The sequence below is a fragment of the Gallinula chloropus genome (assembly GCF_964237585.1).
Source record: "Gallinula chloropus genome assembly, chromosome: 18".
In the NCBI taxonomy this organism is placed as follows: domain Eukaryota; kingdom Metazoa; phylum Chordata; class Aves; order Gruiformes; family Rallidae; genus Gallinula; species Gallinula chloropus.
The window spans coordinates 4,984,064-5,007,172 of NC_140103.1; the positions used below are offsets into that span (position 1 = coordinate 4,984,064).

A 23,109-nucleotide genomic window follows, 5' to 3' on the forward strand; every position below is an offset into this window, starting at 1 on the left:
CTACACAAGCTTTCCAGGGATCTGGAAGTGCAGATACAGTGGCATTTCAAGGTTACCCATGACTGAAGGAGCATGGGCACACCTACACAGGTTTTGATTCCCTCTGTAATTGCACTGGATACAAGTGTTAGCCCAGACACCTTCAGTTCAAATAAAAGACTCTCTAGACTAAAGAGTCCTGTAATGAAATGGTATGTTAGTCTAACAAATAGGACAGGCTTAGCTATTAATGTTTATAGAAATAAGACCATATTAAACCAACCCACAAAAGGATTGCTGGAGAACATAAGGATCAGTATTTTAACCATCACTGTTATCACACTGCTGTATGCTAACAATTCTTCTGAGGACCCTCTGCTAGACACTTTGATGTCATTATAAAATCTTTTCATAATAGACCCAAAACATGAAGCATCTCCAGCAAACTCCAGCCCTGATATTTCTATCTAATGGACCTAAAATATTGAGAAGCTAATTCAAATTGCAACCACATGGGATCATTGATATCTTTTGCCCCAGTGTCACAAGCAGTACTGGGATACTACAGCTGGGATACTACATCCTAGCATAGGTTAGCAGTAACTGCTTAAAGTTTAAGAGTTTACAAAATTTAATAGTTGTGTGAAGCGATCTATAAAAATACTAACATTGCTAAGACATCCCCTTTCTTTTTTAATTCTATCTGGAGTAATAAAAATACAAAAAATCTGGAAAATCGTAACAGAAAACAGTGTTAACTTCCTAAAAACCAAGCATCAGCTACCCAAGGAGTGCTCTAGTTATTCTGAACATTTTCCATAACCCAGCGTATTGAAAAGCACAAACATTACAGGCAAAGCACCCTGCTTACAAATGATGCTTAATTTGCAGTAAATAACCAAGTTAATTAGGAGTAATGATCCCCTAGACAGTCTCCACATCTAATTATTCTTTAAAAAAAAAAATCTGGCTGCTTGATGCACTGCAGAAAAAAGATCTAGAGAGGATTTTTTCATTCCAGTTTTCAATTTATCTCACTACATTATTAATTAATAATAATTAATATTCAGACACTCGCATTTTTATTTACAATTCAAGGCATGAATTCTTTATGAATGATGATATGAACTTTTAAATTTAATTAAGTAATTTAGAGGTAATTAATGTGTAAATTCAGAATATAAACTTCCTACTTGTTTATCTTAAAAGTGCAGCACTTGTTATTAAAAAAAAGACCTTTTTGAGATGCAAAATTACTGGGATATAACAGATCATCTACAGACTGACAGCCACAGAGTACATTATCAATTGCTCTTTCTGGCAGTTTCCTTATTCTCTTCTTGAAGAATCAACATTAAAAGTCAGATTGCATTACGGGCAAGCAAAGGCAAACAAGGATTGTTGAACAGAAAAGCCACCAGCACAAACAGCTTTTAAATAATGAAATGTTACTGGCTTTGAACTACTCCTACATCTTGTTATCAGACTCATGGAAGGTACTGGTCCTGTGGGAGATTAACAATTGAGCCACAAAGCAGCCTTTTAGAAGAGACTCTCGCAGAAATAACCGTGACATTTGCTGCACTGAGTCAGCCGTTCCTTGGCAGGACTGTGGAGCTGAGGCTTTCCAGTTATCTCTACTTTAGTCCTGTAAAATAATTGTTAGGAACAGCCCAAATGCTGCACTAAAGAGAACACAACTCAGGTGGGAACCATCTGTGTTGACTAATCCTCATCCTACAAACTGCCTCTAATGGCTAGGAGCTACCTTTCAACCAAGAATTTATCAGACTTGCCATAAAGGTACATATTTACCCTGTGAGAGGACATCCATGCTAGGCTGGTCTGCATTGATCGATTTCAAAACTTTCTGGTAGACCTGGAAAATCCCAGGGAAGTTTCTGTGATATTCCAGCAGTTTCCTTGACATCTCCTGCTCAGATAGATCTTCTGGTTCCACCAACCGTTGCTGCACCAGCGGATCACTTGGCCAGTCAAAGGTCGTGTGGTACACCTCTAGAAGTTAGACACTGATTAGGAACTAAGAGGATGATTTAATAGGTCTTGCTCAGCTCCAAAATGTCTCCTATGCAAAACCAAGGTCTTTGTTTAAATTTTATGTTGGTGGCACAGGCAATAACCCACGTGCTTCCCTCACTGACATTACTCTGCAGATGCACAGAAAGCAGCCGAGGTAGCCACCCGCCCATGTAGCCAAGACAGCATGATGAGGAAGAACCAGGAGCTGAGGATAGCTCCCCAAATTCTTAGACTGAATCTTAAGCAAGATCTTTGATAAGCAAATTTCTCCTTTGCAGCAAATAAAGGCCATTTCTTTAGTTAAGGACATTCCTCCTAATGCCACTCCTAAAACACCCAACGTGGGTTTTTAGAGCCAGGCCAGGGTTTTATTTGGTGATGGACAATTGATATAATACTCAACAGACAATAAAGAGTAAAGCCAATGGCACAATCATTTAATGGAAGATATCTAAAACCATATCTGCCCCTCAGGGAAAAAACAGGGCCTAGCAAAGATGAATAGAAAAATGTGAGCTCATGTGGACAGATCTAACCTCTCGATGCTCTGTACTGCCATCCTTTACTGCTTGCAGACTCAGTACTGAGCTTTACATCTTCCCATGTTTTATTGGCACAGAAAATAACACAATGTCAACAAAAAAAGACTTCTTCCAAAGAGTTTAAGTTATAATAATATGTAATAAAAAATTTCTACTAGTTCTTAAAGGGATACATTTTACACTTTAATCCCACTGGCATTGCAGTAATGCTCCAGTTTCCAGTGGAGATCAAAATAAACACGTACTGTACCTTCTGTGAGGGGATCGAGCCTTTTCCCACTGTTCCTCTCAATCAGCACAGTGTCTGGAGCATAAAGCACAACTAGACACACACACACACACAGAAGAAAGGAAAGAAACTAGTGTAGCTCTTGTTAGTCGCTATTAATGTTTTGAGGTATCCTAGTGCTAACAATGGATTAATGTACTTCAAGCACATTTGTCTCATTCTCCTTTCCCAGTATTCTATCTGCAAATAATTCACTTTAAATCAGAATTTTCCTCTATGTCCTAATGTATTAATATACATTAACAGCAGCCCTGTGCCCACGAGCACGAGCTGTCCCGGTCCTTGTACTAACACTGTATCTGGAGCCTAGGACAGAAGTACCCACACATCACTTGAGACTGATTCCTGTACCAAAACCAATTACTTTTCATGCAGGTACTTTAGTAGAGAGACCAGTGAAACTTTTGGATAATCTCACAGATAAGAATTCAAACTTGATTAGAAAGCATCAAAAGACGAAGAACCTGTCAGCTCCCTTGGTTGCTTTTGGCTAATCATCCTTACAGTTAACCACTGTAATTTAATTACTATTTTCAGTGCATTTGATTGCAGGTTTCAAACGAGTTCTTATGACTTTCTTGTCTGTATCAAATAGCTCTTTCAGATTATTTTCTCTCTGCTAAGGTACTCATGCACTCTAAATCTCATCTCCTCTCGATCTTCTTTTTGATTAACTAGACAGACTGAGCTTTAAGATTCTCATTCAGGTCTTGGTTGCATAGATATAATTGTGAGCAAAACTCAACTTCAGATGTTATTAGCTGTATTAAAAATACATGCAAGGACTAGACATTAAACATTTTTGCCTGACTCTAAAGCAGTGATTCTGAATTCTTCATTAACAGTCGAATTTCACCCAAATCAAATCCAAAGTGACAATTCATCAAGTTCACTAACATTTGATGGCAGGCTCTACATTTATCATTTTACACTGTATTCCACACAATCGTAATAATACCTTGGATTCTATGTAGGTTCCCTAACTATATTAATTTGGGACAATTGATGGCTTTTAGAAGGCAAGGGAAGCTGCTAAGGTCTTGTCTACCAGCATTTTACCAGTAAACAACCACTGCTCTCAAATCAAGTCAGAATCCACCCACGGTCTACAAGGACAAGCTTTAAATCATGATGTTTCTGCTTCATTTGGCAGAGTAGAGTTTGCTAAATTTGCATTCTCTAATTCAAGAGAAGGATGAATTTGTATTTAGTAGGTGGTATTGTTCTGGTGTGAGGATAAAGGCTGACTTCTAGGGACTGAAGTCAGAGAAAATTTAGACCCACTTCCAGAACAGAAGCAAAGCTGCATGAGCAGCTCAGATACACTTGCTGGAGTGGTCTTGATTTTACAGAACTCTAATGTGTAAGAAGAAAAGGGTTCCTGGGTGAAAGGCAGGGTTTAAAATCTCACAGGCTACCTCAAGTTTTTGAGCAAATCTGAAGTACACTGAAATATTCTGCTGCCTTGTGACTCTGCTGTCTTCAGTAGCAGGATTGGAATTATTAGAGGATTTTTGGGAAGAAAGGCTTCCAGTCTTTCCTAGTGGATGCATTCACACATAAAACCTTGTACTGCTTACCAACATGCCTAGGAATGATGCCAGACGACTGCAGAATCCATGCTTGTTCCTGATTTTCAGGGAAGCCTTCCAAAACCCATCCCTGTTGAACAAAATCATTAAACAGTTATCAATCCAGGAAAACACAAAAATTAGCACTAAATATCGGTGCTATTTGCACAAAAATTACCTCATCCTGATCTCACTAGAGCAGAGTATTTGTCAGGGATGCACGTGAGAGAAGAAAGCAAACACAGAGCACTGATTTTTGTGAAATGGCTTGTGCTGCCACCACCACCACAGAGCAAGGGGAACTTCATGTATTGCAGCACTGATTTATTTTTGCCTTTCAATCATAAAAAAGAAACTCCTCTCTGAAATAAAAACAATTTCTACAGTTTTGAAATATTCAAAAGGATACCAGCCCACACTGTGTATAGCAAAGAAAAGGAAAAAAAAAAGAAAAAAGAGGCTAAACAAATCTAAAGATGGATTTAATGCCAAGAACACTGAGGAAAATATGCATGCTTTCATTATTTTCTTAAATTATACAGGAAAACTCACAGTAATGGAACCAGTGTTCCCAAAGCTAATGAAGCAACAGAGCAAAAGAAAGAAAAAAAGGAAAAAAAAAAGCCTTTTGCTCCCTTAAGTCCTTGTTATAGCCAGCTAAGTGTTGGATTGAGCATCTTTAAAAAAACATTTACAGATCTGTGAGATTCCGTAGGAGAGCTGCAGCCTCACTCAGTTTCTGTGTGATGCAGCATTTGAAATCTAATCCACTTCCCAGTCTCAAGGCTGAATCCTCTAAACTTTCTCTAATTTATCTGTTAGTTGCTTAACCACACACGTCCTCATCGATGTATCCTACCCCTCCAGAAAACGACAATAAATCTGGAAACCATCTTTGTAGTGAAATGAAGATGATATTTTAATATTGCATTAGCCAGCAATCATTATCATCCCCCACATAAATCTGAAGCTTGGTCAGTATGGGGTCCAAAGGTTTTCAAAGTATTTCAGGGAAATGTATCTCCACGACTTCTGTAGGAGGAAATCAGGACATTCCAATTACACAAGAAAATAGAGTGGACTATTTAAAATTCCTTAATTAGCCTGGTTTCAGGAACATGTCACCCTGCTGATATCTGTAGGAAATAAGAGATTCTAAGTAATTGTGAGCCATTTTTGCCACTCCCAGTGTTTGCTCTCTCGAATTAGAATGAACTGCTGTCTAAGGTCATACAGGTGCTGAGAAATCAATTTATCCCCTGGGACTTGCAGGAGGCAAGGCTGCACAATATTTTTAGCAGTGTGGTAAGAACTTCAGCGCTTGTCCTGAATATATTGTGCTTGCACAACATGTATATAGGCCCAGATCCTCTTCTGGAGAGGAATGGCATCAGAGAGCTGAAGCCAATAAATCTATGCCAATTCACACAGACTACAAAGCTGGCTCATTTTCCCCCCACTCCAAGCTCAACACTTTTGGAAACTAAAACAGAACAAAGAAAACCCAACCCCACAAAATGCTTGCTTCTGATGTCACTACAGCTTATTGCACAGAATCACACACCGAGCAACAGGCAGTGAGCACTGAATATTGTTCAAACAACGTGTAGCAAACGTCTGTAGGCGATCAGATACATTTCTAACATCCTTAAACCAGGCAATATGCAATTTTATAGCTAAAAGTTCTTGCCATGTAAGAAAGCACAGCTCGAAACTGAGAGCTTCCTGCGACAAATTTGTCTGAAGGCATTAAAAACCCCACAGGATAAACACACGCTACAAAAAATAGTTAAAAATTTGGATCTTTTTTCCAAAGGTCTCTGAGTTCCAGGGTATCAGTCAGTCCCTAATTAGAATACATTATCCATCTACTTGACACTTCAGTGAAATGTCTATTCCACCAGCGAGCCGCAGCTTTGTTCAGAACAGGTTTATTGATATTCTGCTGCACTCCCTCTCCATACCCCCAGTGGCTTGGTTCTGTTTTATCACACATCAAAAAGGCCGTATGCTCAGGGCACCCCATGCACAGCTCAGAGCTGGAGGTCTGAACAGCTGCAAGTAGTATGGTATCACAGGAGGGACAAGCTCCAAGCAGATGTCACAGATATAAAAAAAAAAAAGGGAAAAAAAAAAAAAGAGAAGTAAAAAGGGAGTGTGGCTTGGGAACGAAGCGAGAGGAAGCAAGACACAGCAGAGCAAGACCTGACTTAAAATATGCCTATCATGCTTTATGCAAACACTGGTATTTTTTTGCCCTCCTGACTATCATTAAAGTGTAATTAGTAACTTCACATAGTAAATTTGTTTCTTTAAGAAGCCATCTATTTTTTGTTCTTGATGCAGTAACCCTACAGCCACGCGTGGGTTGCACCTTATCACATCAAGGGTGGAACAAAGGCTAAAAGTGAAGAATTCCACAGTGCCTTTACTCTGTGGTCACTGTTCCCTCTCAGATGGAAACCTCAATCCTTCCCCACATGAAGATGGCTATAAACACAGCATTCTGCTGGTGCCTTAATGCCAGGTGAAGTTCTCCTTGGAGACCCGTGCCATGCTGAATGTCAGCTGCAAGGAAGTACTTTCAAAGCCATCACTTCCCTCTCCAGATTTAAGGGATCTGGAGCAAAAGAAATGCTCAAGGTCATTTCCAAACATAAAGCTCATTCCTCTGCTGGCACTACTCTCAGGTATAACACCAAGGCTACATACTTTCAACACTTCCTACCCCAATAACAATGACTTGGGTATTCAGTTCTCTCTTGTTTTTAACCTGCACAGTCACAATTTATTATTTTCTTAAATTACAGAATCCAAAATTGACACTGTGTTAAAATATAGAAAAGGGATGGCACAAAGAAATAAAACTAAATTATGTGGCACATCTGAAAAATCTCAGCCACAAGCGTAAAGGTCAGGAATACTGCTGCCTTTAGGCAACTGCTGATCGCAACAGTTTTTCCACATCATCATTCAGGATGTTTGAAAATGTATTACATGCCTTTCCCTCCTATCTGCAGGCAGAGAACAGGCAATAATGCAAAAATAATATTAATTTCAGCAATAGCTTTGCCAGTATGGATCTAAAATTCCTGAGATTTTCAAACAGCAGCAGACTGAGGAGTGCAACTGTCAACCCAGCTCCTGCAATCCATCATCATTAGCAGCATGGATGATGGAAGAAGCTCCAACTTTATTAATTTCCCATTAGAAAGAAACCTTTTATTGCCCATGTTATTTTTGTGGGTTAAGGAAGCTGCAAAGCTATTCAGAAAGAAAAAAATAAAAAGAAAAAAAAGCCAGATTCTTCTTGGAAAACAAGAAAAGATGGTGAATAGGCAGATTCTCTCCCCAGATAAATCAGATAGCATCACTATTCTTGCATGGAATTTCCCAGAGACAACGCAATGATCATTACCTGCCCAGGTAAGACCAGATAGAACCAACAGCCACTGCTCATTTGACTTCCCTTTCAAGGACAGCCACTACCCTCCTGAACTGTTTAATACCAATCAAAGTAATTCTGCCACTACTCATGTGAATCACTGGCTTAAGCTTAGTTTCTAAATGGTCCTGAAACACAAGTAGGGGTGCTGAGCTCTGTCTCTCAGCTCTCTCTCTCACAAATTCATCGCGTAGCAATCTCTTCCCCAGGTCTCTCAATTCCCTCCACACCAGCAGTCGGAGGTGCTGCAGCCAACATGCACTAACCCTGTAAGATGAAAAGTCTTCATATCAGCTTCACAAGTCCCAGGTTCTAACATAATGCTTGCAATAAGTTTTCTGTGGCTGCTGGAAGACCTACCCGTCTGATCCCTCGCAGTCCTAGCTCCATTTGTATTAGAAGAACACACAACAGAGTCTCAGCAGAGCTGTTGATCAATAAAAATGTTCTCCTTAGAGAATGCCCGTGACATCTATAAACCTGTGAGTGTCAAAACAATGGCACAAAAAATCCTGTATTCCTACTGTCAGTGGGACGAAAGCTGTACAATTAATGCCAAGCCAATGACACCACAAGGAGACATAAAACAAACAGCTGGTGGTACTATGGTCCAGCATCCTGCTCCTAATCTGTTCACATTTTAGAGGGAAAATGCTGACTCATGTTTTGAAAAAAACTGGCATACATCTGTTCAATAATGTAAAAAAAAAAAAAAAAAAGAATCCACCCTGTTAATTCTATTTCAAATCACACAAAGCGTTGCAATTAAAATTCACAGATCCCCTTTCAAGTGGAAAAGGCATACACAGTGTGAGGAAGTTTTATTGACTGTGAATTCCTATCTGTTAATTAAAAAAAAACATTTTAATAACTATCACAACTTTGAAAAGTCAATTATGTGTTTTTCCTAAAAATAGCTAAAACCTTAACTAGACCAATACCTAGCAGATACTTGATCTGGAGTGCTAAATAACTATTATGAGTCAAGATAAAACAAAATAAAATAGCTCAGCTAAAAAGACCTTCAAGAGCCAGACCTGCATCGTTCAAGCACAGTGAGTAGCAATGCAGAAGTTTAATTCTGCTTTGCAGATTCTAAATTAAGAGATCAATTATGGAGTAAGGTACACAAGTGTTTTGTAGAGAAAAATTGATAGCTTGTAGGTTTTCTGCCAGTCTCTTTATTCCTTTCTGAGGTTCCAAAAATCACTGTTTTGGTCTCCCAGATCACGAAGCAAGAAACACAATATCCTAAGACACACCAAAAGCTGTCCATTTGGTCCAGAAGGGGAGGGAGGGTCATGTTTTTATACATAATGAACTAGAAAATTCTTCCACAGTTTTCCCAGGTCTTAATTGTACCAGTGCAGGAAGGGAACTCAGAGAAACAGCAGTGGGGTTGAGGAAGAAAATCAGAGTTTGAACGAAGAGCAGTGTGCATTTTGCCTAAAAACTGTGTTTCACCTGCATGCCAAAGTAGATTTTGTTAGTCCATGGTAAGTGGAAAGAAGGCAGGAGGGGCCATCAGAAATATCTAGAGAGTTTAGAGTTGCCTGTACCTTTTAATATCCTAACATCTTGGCAGTTCTCTGTATAAGCAAAACCTCAGGGCTCAGCTCATCGCTATGTTAGTCCAAAGTCACAGGAATGCCAATGGGATTTCTATCTGGTATAAATCTAGAATAACTCAGAGATGAGCTAGGTTTCTGTTTCGTTGATTTCCCTTCATAAAAACAATTGCTCACATTTTTTTTTGAAGGAAGAGGAGTCCTATACTGACATTTATAAATATGTAGAGGAGCAAATAACACATCCCAAAATTTTGTTCCAGTCAGTCTCTTGTTAAACCTGGATTGAGCTAAAAACGCAACGAAATGTTCAAAAATCACCCATGTAAATTTACTTTTACTCTTTCAGAGCTTTCTCTACTGATGGAAAAGGAAGGACTTCTATAGCAAGATACTTCCCAAGGCAGGTAAGGGCACTGCCACACACTCTTCTATGACTTGGTAAAATAACAAGATCAAGTGGGCAAGGAAAGGTTTGGTTTAGCTTAATGACTTTTCTCAGTAACATTAAACACCAGCAGGTACTACTCTCAATTAAATCCTCATGCAACCAGTGGATTAGATAATGGGAAAGGTCAAAGTTCAGCTGGTTCTGAGCTGCTGCTTAAAGAGCTCAGCATACTACCTGTTCTGCTACAGCTATAAGCTCTCGAGAGAAATATGACACAGACAGATGTCCTCTAGCAAACCTCAGGCAGGAACAATTTAAGAGATTACATCTCCAGCTATTCATTACCATCCTGATCGAGTGATCCTTTCCACAGTTCACACACTGTAATTGGCCATCTGATCTAGCTTACACAAGGCAGGTCCATTGAAAGGCACTTCCATCAGTGGCTTAAGCTAAGACAGTTGATGTTGCGACGAAGCACATGAAGACTTCCTTGGCAATCATTCATGTTATCTGACTTCTAAAAGCCAAGTCCTTCAATCAGGGTCAGAAATTTTTGTTTTCCTACTTCTTGCTAGTTTTCTTGACGTTGCTCTGCACCTATGACACCTCTGTGCTACAGAATTACCATCTTCAAACTACAAAGCAATGGCCCAGCCCCAAAGATGATATAGTTTTACATGGATGGAAAGACTCAGTCTGCACATCACTATGGACTAAACCAAAAATTACAGAGAAGTTAAGTACGAGACTAAGGTTTTCATCATTTCCAGTTTCATTTAATGCCTGATGATATAAAGCTTTAGGAAGCTATTTTCACACTTCACTGAAATGTTAATTACCAGCCCCGCTTTATTCACCCAGCAAGGCAGACTGTGATGATGTTGAGAAGCAACATATGTTATTAAAACTATGAGCCATGCAATACCTCTATGAGGTCAGGAAGAACTAGTTATCCCCTGACCCAAAGGTGTGGGCATGACAGAGTGACTGTTCTGAAAATGTACCATTTATCGCAAAAATACTGTTTAGTTCTTCATGAACATAACATCTACTTTTGACTGGACTTTTTCATCTCAAAAAGAACATCAAATAATGCACAGTCTGGATTTTAGCACTGTTTAGAACCTGGGGTTTATCCATTAGATTAGTTTATCTCTTACAAATACTCCTGTATAATGGGCTGATTATGGACTCAATAAGCCATAACAACATCTGAGATTTTAAAGGAAGCACATAAAAGAGGTTTTGCTTTCCTCAATTCCAGACATCAATTGCAACCAATATTAATCTACTTAAGTTCTATTGGTTCCATGTTAAAAGTCTCTATTTCCAATTAAAGCTAAGCACATGGGGAGAAAAGAAAGCCACACATCTGTGAACACAGATCAACCTATTCAGTTGCCTATTTGTGTAAGCTAACAGTGAACATATTAATTATTACCTAGAAGAGATTATATTCAAATGCAGTTTTTTTCCTAGCACAGGAAGGAAAAAAAGGTCGCAATGAGAAATGCAGACAATTGAAATGAGTAATGTAAGACACTTTTTTTACTCAATAAAGGTTAAGATTTTAACATATAAATTTTTATATATTTTCTGTTTATCTGTTTTGTCCACTATAACTCTGCCAGTTGCCCCAGGCAATCAACAAAGCTATGCTTGTTCAGCCTTTGATCATCTCTGTGCTAGAATATTAGCATATGCATACTCTCATCCTCCCCTTTATCCTGTTAATAAAGCTCCAAACTCCCTCTGCTGATGTTCAAGAAAGCAATCCGCTCCAGAGCCCCCAATGATTTGCCCCCATTCCCTCCTCTGCTCAGGACTCAGAATGCTAACTACTATGCACGAGTTGTGTAAGTGCTTATCCACCGGCCCTCTGAGGAGCAATTCTTACTTGTTTGATGCAGTCCACGTTTGACAGACGTTCCTGGACCAGATTGGCCCAAAGTGCATTGGGAATTTTCTAAAGAAAGAACAAAAAAAAAAAAAAAAAGAAGAAGAAGAAAAAAAGGCTGAATATTCACAATTGAGTTCAAAAGGAATTTACCATGCAGGCATATTCCGGTGAAAGGTGAACTGAGATGTCTTCTTCAAAATAAATAAACCAACCAACCCTTGCAAGTCCCAAGTTATTAACATAATATATTAGAAAGTTAATAAGGGCACAATAATCAGTGTTAAAGGGAAGCTGAACACTAAGCTGATGTCCACGCTTTTTGCTCACTAACGTGGGTTAGCACACTAATACACACAGTGGACACCAAACCTGCAAAGGGATCCTTAAGAATGTCACATCCACAGGTAGCCTGTTTAAACTTAAGCCATCCAACCTGCTTCCTACGTGAGTGGGACAAGCAGAATCTCAAACACAGAGCAAATAACACAAAGGGTCTGATTTGGGGGAGGTTTGTTTCCTAGTTTTCAGTAGCTCATGGCTCTTTACTAATCCAGAAAGTTTATTTAAAATCTATCTTAATATTCATGTTAATTTTTAAAATAAACTAACGTTAAACTCAAGACTGTGAAGTGGGATTGAAACCATACGTGCCAAGGTTTTCAGAAGGGCTGTTCCTTTCTGTCACTATTACTTTTCCCAGATCTAGAAAAGTTTTATTAAATAGTATTGGCTGACAGAACAACTTAGTTTCTCTACAGATTTGCACTTCCCACCCAACATTTCTTCCATTATAATATTTCCTGACAGGAAATTAGCTGTGCCCTTCTTTCCTTCTTACAACAATTTTCTTTACTATCTTGTTAATTTAGGCCTTCATTCTCTACTGAACTTAGTAAAACAAACTCTGTGGTAGCCAGTTTAACTTGACAATGTCTAGGCCTTTGCCCATACCAGTTAGAGCAGCTGCTAATGATCTGACTAAATGCTTTGCTCAGTGTCACTCATTTTGCCATTATTTGTAAAATGAACATTGAGAAAAAAATTCCGCAAATTCTCTACTTCAAGTTCAAAAAATTATCTTTTGCCTAACATGAGCTTGACTCTTTGTTCCATGTAGTTCTAGATATTGTGGATTCTCAGATCTTCTAACCAGTCTGAAGGGCAGAAAGAAGAGCATTTCTGTAGGCTTACGTTATACTACAGGATGCAGATGACCACATGAAAACGTGGCTGACTATGCAGAAAGATTTCATAACAAGCTTCTTCATTAGCTCATGAAACAATTTCACCAGGAGCAGTGGAAACATAAGTCTCTTTAAAGCAGAGTGGAGCGAGTACTCCAGACCACACAAAAGAGACCAGTCCTCAGCTGGAGGAACCGATACGGTGGCCCAGTCGGGCGGTGGGTTTTCTTGTCTTGTTTATCTCTAGTGTCCCCAGTTCTCAGTGCCTTTCCTAATATCAGCCATTCATAAGGCAACATTCAAGCAGGTAAAAAGAGAAAAAGGGAAAGAAATTGCTGCGTTTCTTGAAAGTCAGCAGGTCCCATAGGGTGGTACGTCAAAGCTTCCTGCAGCCGCTCGCTGCTGGAGCCTGGGTCTGCGGCTTTGAGCCTGTCACCTTCCAAAGGTGCATCATGCTGCTATCAGAAACAGCTAGACTGCTTTGATGTGTCATGTCAAGACAGGCTAGCAACTGCCAGGGGTCCACTCTGATAAGCCTTGCCAAACCAATTTAAACCAAAATTATACTAAGTCCTTTCAGTGCAGCGGCATTCTTAGTCCTCTCTTTTGAGTGGAGTTTGCTGCATGAAAACCACCAAGGACACACATGTGGGTATTTCAGGGTCTGAGTCCCTCGTGCTCTCTGTGGCTTGATGCCACTCTCGTTTCCCAGTGTTTTCCTCGTAGAGAGCAGCAGCCTACAGACTCATCTTCAATAGGTTGCTTGGAGAATACCCAATTATTCAACTAGAAATCATTAAATCTGATACGTATCAGACAGCACTTTTACAATTTCTCTCTCATAAACACTCAGCTAAATCTATCCTGAGCCTGACTGAGAGGACTTCACCTCCCAGAAACGTGCAATAATGGACAACCACATGTTTGCATTTGATAACTGCAGAACCGATTCTTATCTACATCCCAACATTCAGCTCAGCTAAGGGAAAGACCTGCTGCTGTGGTATTCTGCTTATATTCAGAGGACTTTCCTATACACACTGGTTTAATCACTATAGCCACAAGTGCTGAGAAAATGTACTCATTCATGACTCACTTTAAATATTTGGGCACTTCAGGGACATCACACGTCAGCTTAATCTGCCCACTCTACACAGTTACATTTCCATCACCTTTTCATAAAACTGCTACACTTTTTTTTTTTGGGGGGGGGGGAATACTTTCACTAGATGTATTTATTGGAAGTTTTGAGTATATTTGTTCTGAAAACAACTACAGCAAAAAACTTCTGACTTCTCCAAGTTTGTACCTTGAGGTCAAATCCAGGCAAGTTTGAGGAAATTTGGTTTGGAATTCTGAGAATCATGAATGGTTAGATTTAGTTTGTTCAGACAGATAGACATGAAAGGCTGGACTGCTTTATGTACACACAAGACTGGAAAAACTCCTATTTATTCCTTCATGTGGCTTGCCCTGGAATAGATTAGAATGCTGAACATACATAAATAAGGATGCCTTGGGTTTTCCTCTCTTCTACTGTATTTCTTCTTAAAAAGCATATGATAGGGATATGATGCAACCTTCAAGCAGTTTAATACAACCTTGAGCTATTTAATATAGCCTTAAGAGCAATTTAATATAGCCTTAAGAGCACACCCATTCCACAATTACTTCAGTTGTTTCAACTTCTTATTTTATCCAGTTAACAGGAGAAGTGAAACACGCAATAGCTCTTCATTAGACTTCACTATAGGCAAAACCTGAAAGTGCTTCCTATTAACATTATTATAGCTAGAGATGAGGGAATAATTTGCAGTGATTTATCCAAAAACGTAGCCTCTTTTCCTGTTCATGGAATATTTATTGATCGCTCGTGGTTCTTCAGATTCAGTGAATGTCAGAAATACAGCTTCTTTTTGGAATATTTTTACAGGCCGAACGATGACATTTTGCTTTGAACAGTCACTATTTAAAACCCACTACCTGAGCTGGGCTCGGTAGCGAGCGCTCAGGTGTGTGTCAGTGAATGGCTGCATGTCCAGCTTTAAAAACTGAGCTTCAGAGAATATCCACGTGTTTAAAACACGCCTTCCGTGGCTTCTCATGCCAGGAACACTCAAATGCTTTAATGGTCACTGGGAGTGAACACAGGAGAGAAGAACACTTGGCTAAAGACAAGAAAAACACGTGAACAAACATTTGTGGACCTTTTCACAGCATTTGCCCAGATCTAGTAACAGGGTCCTACTGACCTAAAAATGAATGACCTTTGGCACTGGGGTTAATTTAGCCACAGTAACCTCATATGCATGAAACATTCCTCTAACAACATTACATTGTGTTATATGATCTTCACACCAGACTTTCAAAAACACAGTCTTAGGTCCTGCTTTTCCTCTTTCCATTTCTTAAATTGCTTTGGCCAGGACTGCAACTTTTTAATGCCCTGGCTGTGTGGAAGATAGCATAAACACCTATTGTTCTGCTCCTGAATAGACATTCAAACCCTATTAGTGCTAATGGATGTTATGGATGCTAGAGGAGTCAAGTTTACTATTTCCTTCAGCAGAACCAGGGGTCAGTTACAGCAACAGTAGATTTAACTGGCAGGCATGAATGAGTAAGGGAAAATACAGCTCTTAAAGCGTAGCCAAATTATCATCTGGAGTCATTGTAAAGCTTGCAATGATTTAGGGGAAGCAAGGAGTTCCTTCCCCCCCAGTCTTAGGAGTTGTATTTGAAGAATCAAACTCATATAAAAGAACAAAAGAAATGATTTAGAGAAAATGTTCTTCTAGGATCTAACATATCGAAACCAAAGGGAAACTGCACAGTGCTAAACCACCACCAGCCTCTGCTCTTCGGGCACTTCTTACTACCTGATTAGCCTTGACATTTTTGACTTTCATCTTCCACACCATCCATCTTTTTAAATCAAATAAGCCCAAAAGGACACCCTTGAAAGTGCATCCGTACAGTCTGAAATATGTTAATAATTACAGTAATTAAACCAAAGGGAATTTTTGTTTTAAATTCTCCCCCTCCAAGTTGAAATTTATGAACCTAGCAAAACAATCTTTAATAATTAGAAGGAAGGTTTCAAAGTACATATTCTTGATAAGAATCATTTTACATCATCCCCAGCCAAAAGCAGACCTTCAGTAAGTTCAGCAAGTTCAATGAACTCTTTCCTTTCAGATCTTTAAGTGTGTTATTCCTGGTATCTTCAAACTTAACTTGCTTATTTAATGTAATAAACACTACCCCATTTTCAGTCTAATTTTCTAAGGACCAAAAAAAATATATCTATATATCACACCATCTACTAGTTCAGCAAATTACAAATCTTTTAGACAATTCAAATCAAATTTAGTAGGGGTGTAGAATTCTCAAAGATATGAAATTGCTTCAATGTTTATGAACATAGGTGACAAAGAAGAAAAACTAAAACCGTCAGACTTGCTAAACAGAGTCACAGAAAACCAGACTTTTTCCATTCTATTATTTGTGTAACACCTTAACATACAGAGAGAGGAACCAGCTACGAGGGCAGGAATCAGAAGCAGAGATGCCTCTGTGTACTCAGATATTCTTCCACCATATATTTCTGATCTACTTGTCACTAGCCTTTAATAACAAGACAATTAATTATGTCACTGATCAAGTAAACTGTGAGTCATGACATCTGGAAGAAATGTTCTTTGGACCAACTCCATTGACCATTAGTAAGGAGGACCACAACAAAGCACGTATGGATTTAAAAACCTGACTGGGTGCTTGGAGCTGGGAAAAGCACATTACCCCAAGAACTGAACAACCTCCTGATTTGGCTGCTAATGCCTCAGCTTGAGAGCTTCTAGGGTTCTCAATAACTGACTGGATTGTTCCACTCCTTTTCAGATAACACACCAAGCTATTTGCATCATGCTACAGAGAAATCAAACGTGCACAACTAAGGAGCTCTGTCAGATCAAAAAAAAAGTTCTTTGTGTACATCCCTTCCAGAGCATTTTGTACAGAAGGAGACCTCAGAGATTAATGCTTATTGAGATTATTAAACATGCTGAAACAGGAGATGTTTTGTTTAATGATATAATGAACTCTCCTTTAAAATGTATCACACATACAGGGGCTTCTTTCAGTTCTGTCTCTCGTGTCCAAGGTTAATGTCCTCAAGACCACCATTACATCATCACCCTCTCCTGCCCTGACACAATCTGTCTTCGCTCATATCCTCTAACCTAGAAGAAGCTACCCCTCATCTCTGGCAGATCCTGTACCTACAGACACACAAACCACTGTACAAACCACCAGAGATGTAAGAATATTTACTCTGATCTGCTCAACTCTTGGCAGCGGAAATCACGGCAACGCTGTGTAATTCCCCTTCTGTGACATGAGAACTACTATTATCATACCCTCTTACACACCTCTTTTCTTTCTTTATATGCCTTTGCTTCCTTTGTCAGCGCTAATCTTTCCTGGAGTAACAAAGTCTCCTGAGAGATACGGATGGCATCCAAATGTTTACAAAGCCACATCGCCTGAGGAAAGAAAAAACACACAGGTGGAAATATTTGGAAAGAAAATGAAGCTGTTTTTCAGAAGGCTGCAGAACGACACTGTGTTTTCCTAGCCTTCCATTTAAGTATTCAGATTATATGCATAACTTGAAGCAGTTTCTTAAAGATGTTCAAGCATCTGCAGCTTTTGCCAAGTTCTTTTTCATCTACTGCAGTATAATGCAGATTTTAAAGAAGAAAGTGTTCCTCCTAGGAAGCACCCACCCACCACCACCCATAACGTTTCTGTGGTCAGCTTTCTCCATGGTTCAAATACAGCTTTGACATTTTCAATCAAGCTGTACCAGTGGACATGAGAGACAACAGGTCATGGAAATGAAGCACTCCACAAAAAGGAGATACCACAAAAAACCCAATACCTGAGGGTTCTCCTCCCAGGTTAATTAGTCCTGCTAACAAGCTGGGGAGAAAAAAAGCAGGCAGAATTCTGTCATGTTACAGTACTATCACTACCACGACCTCAGCAGGTTCCCCCAGAGCTCACTAACATTTCCTTTTAACCCATGGTGTAATATAGAGGCACATCCCTTAGGATAACACTGAGGGCAGCATACTTACAACTGTGGTTTTCCCAGAAGCAGGTGGACCAAGCACACAAATTCTTGGAGCTATGGAACAAGAACACATGAATGTCAAGATGCAGAACATCCCAACCAGGTCCCCACTAATATAAATGCAATCCCAATGAAATAATTATCTCATCTGGAAATCTGCCTGAATGGAGACTTCAGGATTGAGCTCCACTGGGAAAAAAAGAGAGGGCAACACTAAGTCAGCGTCCTTTAATCTCCATGGTCAATGAGATTAATACTTTGACTAAATATGTCACTTCAAGAGGTACGTAAGATAATAGATCTCTATCAATTTACACACATGAATAGTGTAGTAGATGAACCAGAGCATAAAATAAAATCATTTCCTTATCCGAGTTTGACTTTTATTCCAAAACATTCATTTAGACCTAGCACATTTTGTGATGAAAAATTATTTTAGCTTTTATGTGCAGGACAAGACTATTTAAAAGTGACTAGAATCATATGATGGTACAGATTGGACAGGTCTTCTGGAGATCATCTCTTCTCTCATCTTCCTTACACGGTATGGTAATAAAAAATACTTCTTACTTTGGCTTTCATCCCCCCAAAAAAATGCAATTTCACTTTCTAGTTTCATCTAAATAGGTTGTGTAAGGGTTCAAAGGAGATTCAGGTATTACAAAATTAAGCGCTCTCTCTACCCTTTTTGACAGCTACCTTCAATTTTTCTACCCATCACTAGAACTAAATTTCTCCATCTCTGTAGCCTGTGTTTCCCTACTGCACGTCCCCCTCTTTTCACTTGGGGGCAAGGTGGGAAATTGCACCCCAGTTCTGAGGAAGTCTTAGCCTGATGCATACCAGTTACACAATAGGCATCATCCTTGTAAACTCTGTTGGGAATGAATTAGAGGCAAGACAGATACTGGGGAAGCATTTGGGACTTTTTCCATGAACACACCTTGGGCTGCAATCCCTCAAGCTGCCATTTTTTTATGTTCCCCCCATATTCCCCCCCAAACTTTGGGGAAAAACCAAAGCAAAACAGACCATATGCAGAAGGGAGCGATGAGTAACCAGGAGTTACATCGGTCAAAACAGAGGAGGGATCTACTCACCCAAACCCCTCTTCAGCTCTTGATAACCAAGGGAGATACTGTGTCTGATGGCAGCAGGCAGGGAAGGATGTGAAATGTATTTTTATGAGCCCTTCTAGGCACTTAACAGTTATTGGGCAGGTGCAATTTTTAAACATACATGAAACCCAAATTACAGATTCATCTTTACAAAGTTATCTGACTTGGAAGGTTTAAGAAAAACTCCCCCCTTATTGGTTCTTGCAAGTGCAACAGAACTAGTACACAATGTAGAAAAATACTTTAAAAGGATACATCAGCTGTTTTTATCACCTAATTTCTTTCAAATGTAATGTGATTAAATCCTAGGGTTTTTTTTTTTTTAATCTAACACCTTGAAACTCCAGCCCGGTACTCAGGAATTATTTATAAACAGCGTCATAAAAGAGTGCTCGGGTGCCAACACTAATCAACTTCTTCAAACCACTTCAAAGAAAATCAAAAAACCTTTCCATCCACAGATCCTTTTGAGGTTTAACTAGGAGCATGATTTAAAATTCACAAGAAAACCCTTAGGTATTGAAGCTTTAATACACAGCTTTCTTGGACAAACGTTTGATAAAAAACGAAACATACCATTATATACACCATATCATGCTTTAATATTGCCCAGGGCTACTGTAAATGCTCACTTTGTACTAAATCTGGTTTTCTCTCTGCTTAGTGGCTGGCAGCAGATGGGGCAGCGTAATTCACTGATTTACTCATTTGCACACTTGTAAGGCTCCTCTAAAGCATTCTCCCTAAACATATGACACAGGGGCACAACCAGGACACTACTGTATGTAATGTTTAACCCCCTCCAATCAGCAAGTAATCAGTATTTAATACCAGAGGTCTGAACCAGCAGCTAAATGAAGTCAGGAAAAACCTATAAAACGCCCTTTTCTTCAGTAACAAGTCAAACTTCATTCCATGTTTAGTCTTCATGAGAAGCTACAGGATTTATTCTTCCAAGTACAGTAAATTTTAACATTCAACAATTATTTTAGGGCTAATAAAATTAATCCTGGGTTAATGCAAAAGAAAATCTGGACTCACTGAGTTGCATTTAAATCCAAAAGATTATATGATTAATATTAACATGACAAAACTTACTTAAATTGTAAGAAAAATCCTTTGTCAACCAGGAGAAGCACATAGTACATAGTACATAGTAGTACATAGAAGCACATAGTACATTGTGAATGTTCTTGCTAAACTTTTTTGTCTTTCCATTACTTCTGAGGTTTGAGTGTGAAGGAAAAACTCACAGAAATGCCCCCTTAGCACAGACTAAGAAGCCACGTAGAAAACTAGCATCCTTGTATATGAAGGAATTATCAGGCTTCATATGGTTCTTTAAGGCTTTTAGAAGGATGGTGTGAAAGAACAATAGCACAGAGCCTTAAGCACAAACACTCAGCGACACATTTGACCTATGAAATTTTCCAGACAGTCCTATGCTATAATCATTAGACTTGTTTATATTTTTAAGAGTATTTTAGATCCCATTATTAATTAAAAAGCCTTTCTAACTTCACACCTGGGATAGATGCAATGCTTCTTTTCCATATATCTGTTTGAAATTTTCTCTGGGGCTAAAACTGTCTAGCAAGGCAAGATCATGAAAATTCATTGCTTTACTGATGGCTTTAATAAGGTTTTTTTTTCTTCTAAATAGTCAGCACCTTCCCCCATGATCAAAAAGTAAAATCAACTCTGCTACAGATTTCTGTTACATTATTTTCCATATAATTTATTCTTAGAACAACATTTAGGCTTTAATTTTAATTGGAGTTCCTTCCCTCTCCTCTTAGGTTTACTCCAGACCAAAAGCAGACAGCGTTTTCCCTTTGACAAACAACTGCTGTAGTTCTATCTTTAGCCTTTAAGTACTGAAGCCGTGAAATGGAAACCTGCCTGGTTCTGTTCAACTAACACTGTGGGGCTTAAGGACACATTTGAGCTCAACGTGAAGAGGTTTTACCAGCATTTTATCAAACCACATGAAATTCCTCTGCATATTTTCCACGGGTCTATAAACCAGATTGATTACTCGTGCTGCCCACGTTAGAAAAGGCTGGCCATCATTTTGTTTAATAAATAAATAAAGGCAGATATATTCAGCAGCATTCCACTCCACATCCATGCGATGGCCAGCACGGGAAGCTCCCAGCACCTCTGGGGAGGACGGGGACACAGATGCCGCAGCGGAACTTCCGTAAGGGTTTTACTCCGGTTTTCAAGAAACATCAAAGCAACGTGACACCAGCTCTCCCTGACAGCTCACGCAGAACAGAAATGATAGTTCAGCTGTGCATAGCCAAATATAATCTGCCTAAGGGTGAACGGTTTGTAAATCAAACAAGTTGATTGAGGGTACAAGCTTTTATTGTGCAGGATACAGGCTGCTTATTCAATTTACCAGGTTTTGTTACACATACAAGTAGGCACGCTCACCGGTCCTTCATCGAGATGCCACTGAGCACTGGAACTCATTAACAGCAGCTAGTAACTAACTAATCAAAACCCAGAGAATCTGCCAGCCCAGGTAGAATAGGAAACCAAATTTACACCTGACAAAAGGAGTAATTAGCGAGCTTAAAGACAACAGGAAATATCAGATGGGGCACAGAACACATTAATAATTGATACACTAGAACTCTTTGTTATTCCCTTAGAGGGTTTCATTGTTATAACTGTTAAAGTGCATTTTTTATTAGATTACCCACTAAAAAAAGAAATTAAAAGCATCTTACCTATAACTATTCCAAAATGCTCACCTTTTTCTTTTTTTTTTTCCCCTCAAGACACAGCCTGAAAAGTTTTATCCATCATTTGCCATTCCAGCCCAGCTTTCAACCAGCTGTTTACAAATACTATTTATAGTGTCTCAGTTTCCACTTACCATCATCGTTGTTTTGCTTTAAATGGTCTATCATATACTGAATAGGATCATCTGGCTTATGAATTAATAGCTCTTCAAGCATGTTCTGAAAATAAATAGGACAGAGGGAAATGTAACCCAGCTATGCAGTCATGCTAGATTGTGTTTTCGCACCAATGTTACACTGAGGACCTTAAAAGGGTTTGTAAATGCTTATTCATTCTCTGAAGGTCCCTGTCATAAAGAAAATTGAGACTATGAAACCTATTTTAGATGCTGAAAAAATGAAGCACAGTCAGAAAATTGCCCTCCCCCCCAAAAAAACCCCAAACCCAACCCATTTGCTATAGTGTATTTACAATACATACAGACACCAGAAAGGTTTGGCTTGAGCAGCCTGGTATAGACAAGGGTAGAGTCAGCACTGACACAAAAACCATCCAAGGGGGTTTCCAAACACAGTCAAGTTCAGCAAGTATCTCTGCAGGGCAAGTTAAAGCTCCTTCTCAAACACACTACCACAAGTTTCCCACCAGCCCAGGGACTGCAGAACAGACAGAAACTGCACAAAGCACAAAACCCAACAACCGAGCTAAACCACAAAATCAGCACATTCACCTCTGGAACCACACCTAGTCCTCCTCCCACGCGAAAAGAGGTGGGGGGGGGGGGGGGGGGGGGGGGAAGGAGGAAAGGCTTAAAGCATTGCCTTGAACGTCTATTTTGGAGCCCATTTTCATATTAAATGCTTGAGGTTATACAGGGCCTTGCTTCAGCTCCCACGGACAGCAGCGGGGATGTCCTGCTGATTTCCAGGAGGATTGTAGCTTCATGGGCAGAGAAAGGAGGAACACCGGGAAACCCCGACTCCACAGATTCTCTTCCAAGGCATTTCAGCACAGCCAAGGATTCCACAATTAGAAAATTAAACCTAAAACATCAGCAGCAACTAATGTTCTGTCTTAGATCATGAAGTGCTCACACTAGAAGAGGATGCCCTTTCCCAAGAACCACTCATAACACCTTAATATTTGCAAGTAAATTCTGTAATGCCAGTACAGTCGATAAAATGT

The 23,109-nt window shown here is 39.4% G+C and overlaps 1 protein-coding gene across 1 annotated transcript in view; it reads right to left on the reverse strand.

The window, feature by feature from the left end:
- The window catches only part of AK8 (adenylate kinase 8), a gene marked incomplete at its 5' end in the record, with an annotated part of 70,195 nt that overhangs the window by 45,505 nt on the left and 1,581 nt on the right, over positions 1-23,109 (reverse strand). Inside the window, 7 exons of the mRNA XM_084272726.1 lie at positions 1,795-1,995; positions 2,812-2,883; positions 4,431-4,512; positions 11,726-11,794; positions 17,343-17,456; positions 18,054-18,103; positions 22,058-22,142. Of these exons, the coding sequence (XP_084128852.1) occupies positions 1,795-1,995; positions 2,812-2,883; positions 4,431-4,512; positions 11,726-11,794; positions 17,343-17,456; positions 18,054-18,103; positions 22,058-22,142 (673 nt within the window). The remainder of the gene's footprint in view (positions 1-1,794; positions 1,996-2,811; positions 2,884-4,430; positions 4,513-11,725; positions 11,795-17,342; positions 17,457-18,053; positions 18,104-22,057; positions 22,143-23,109) is intronic.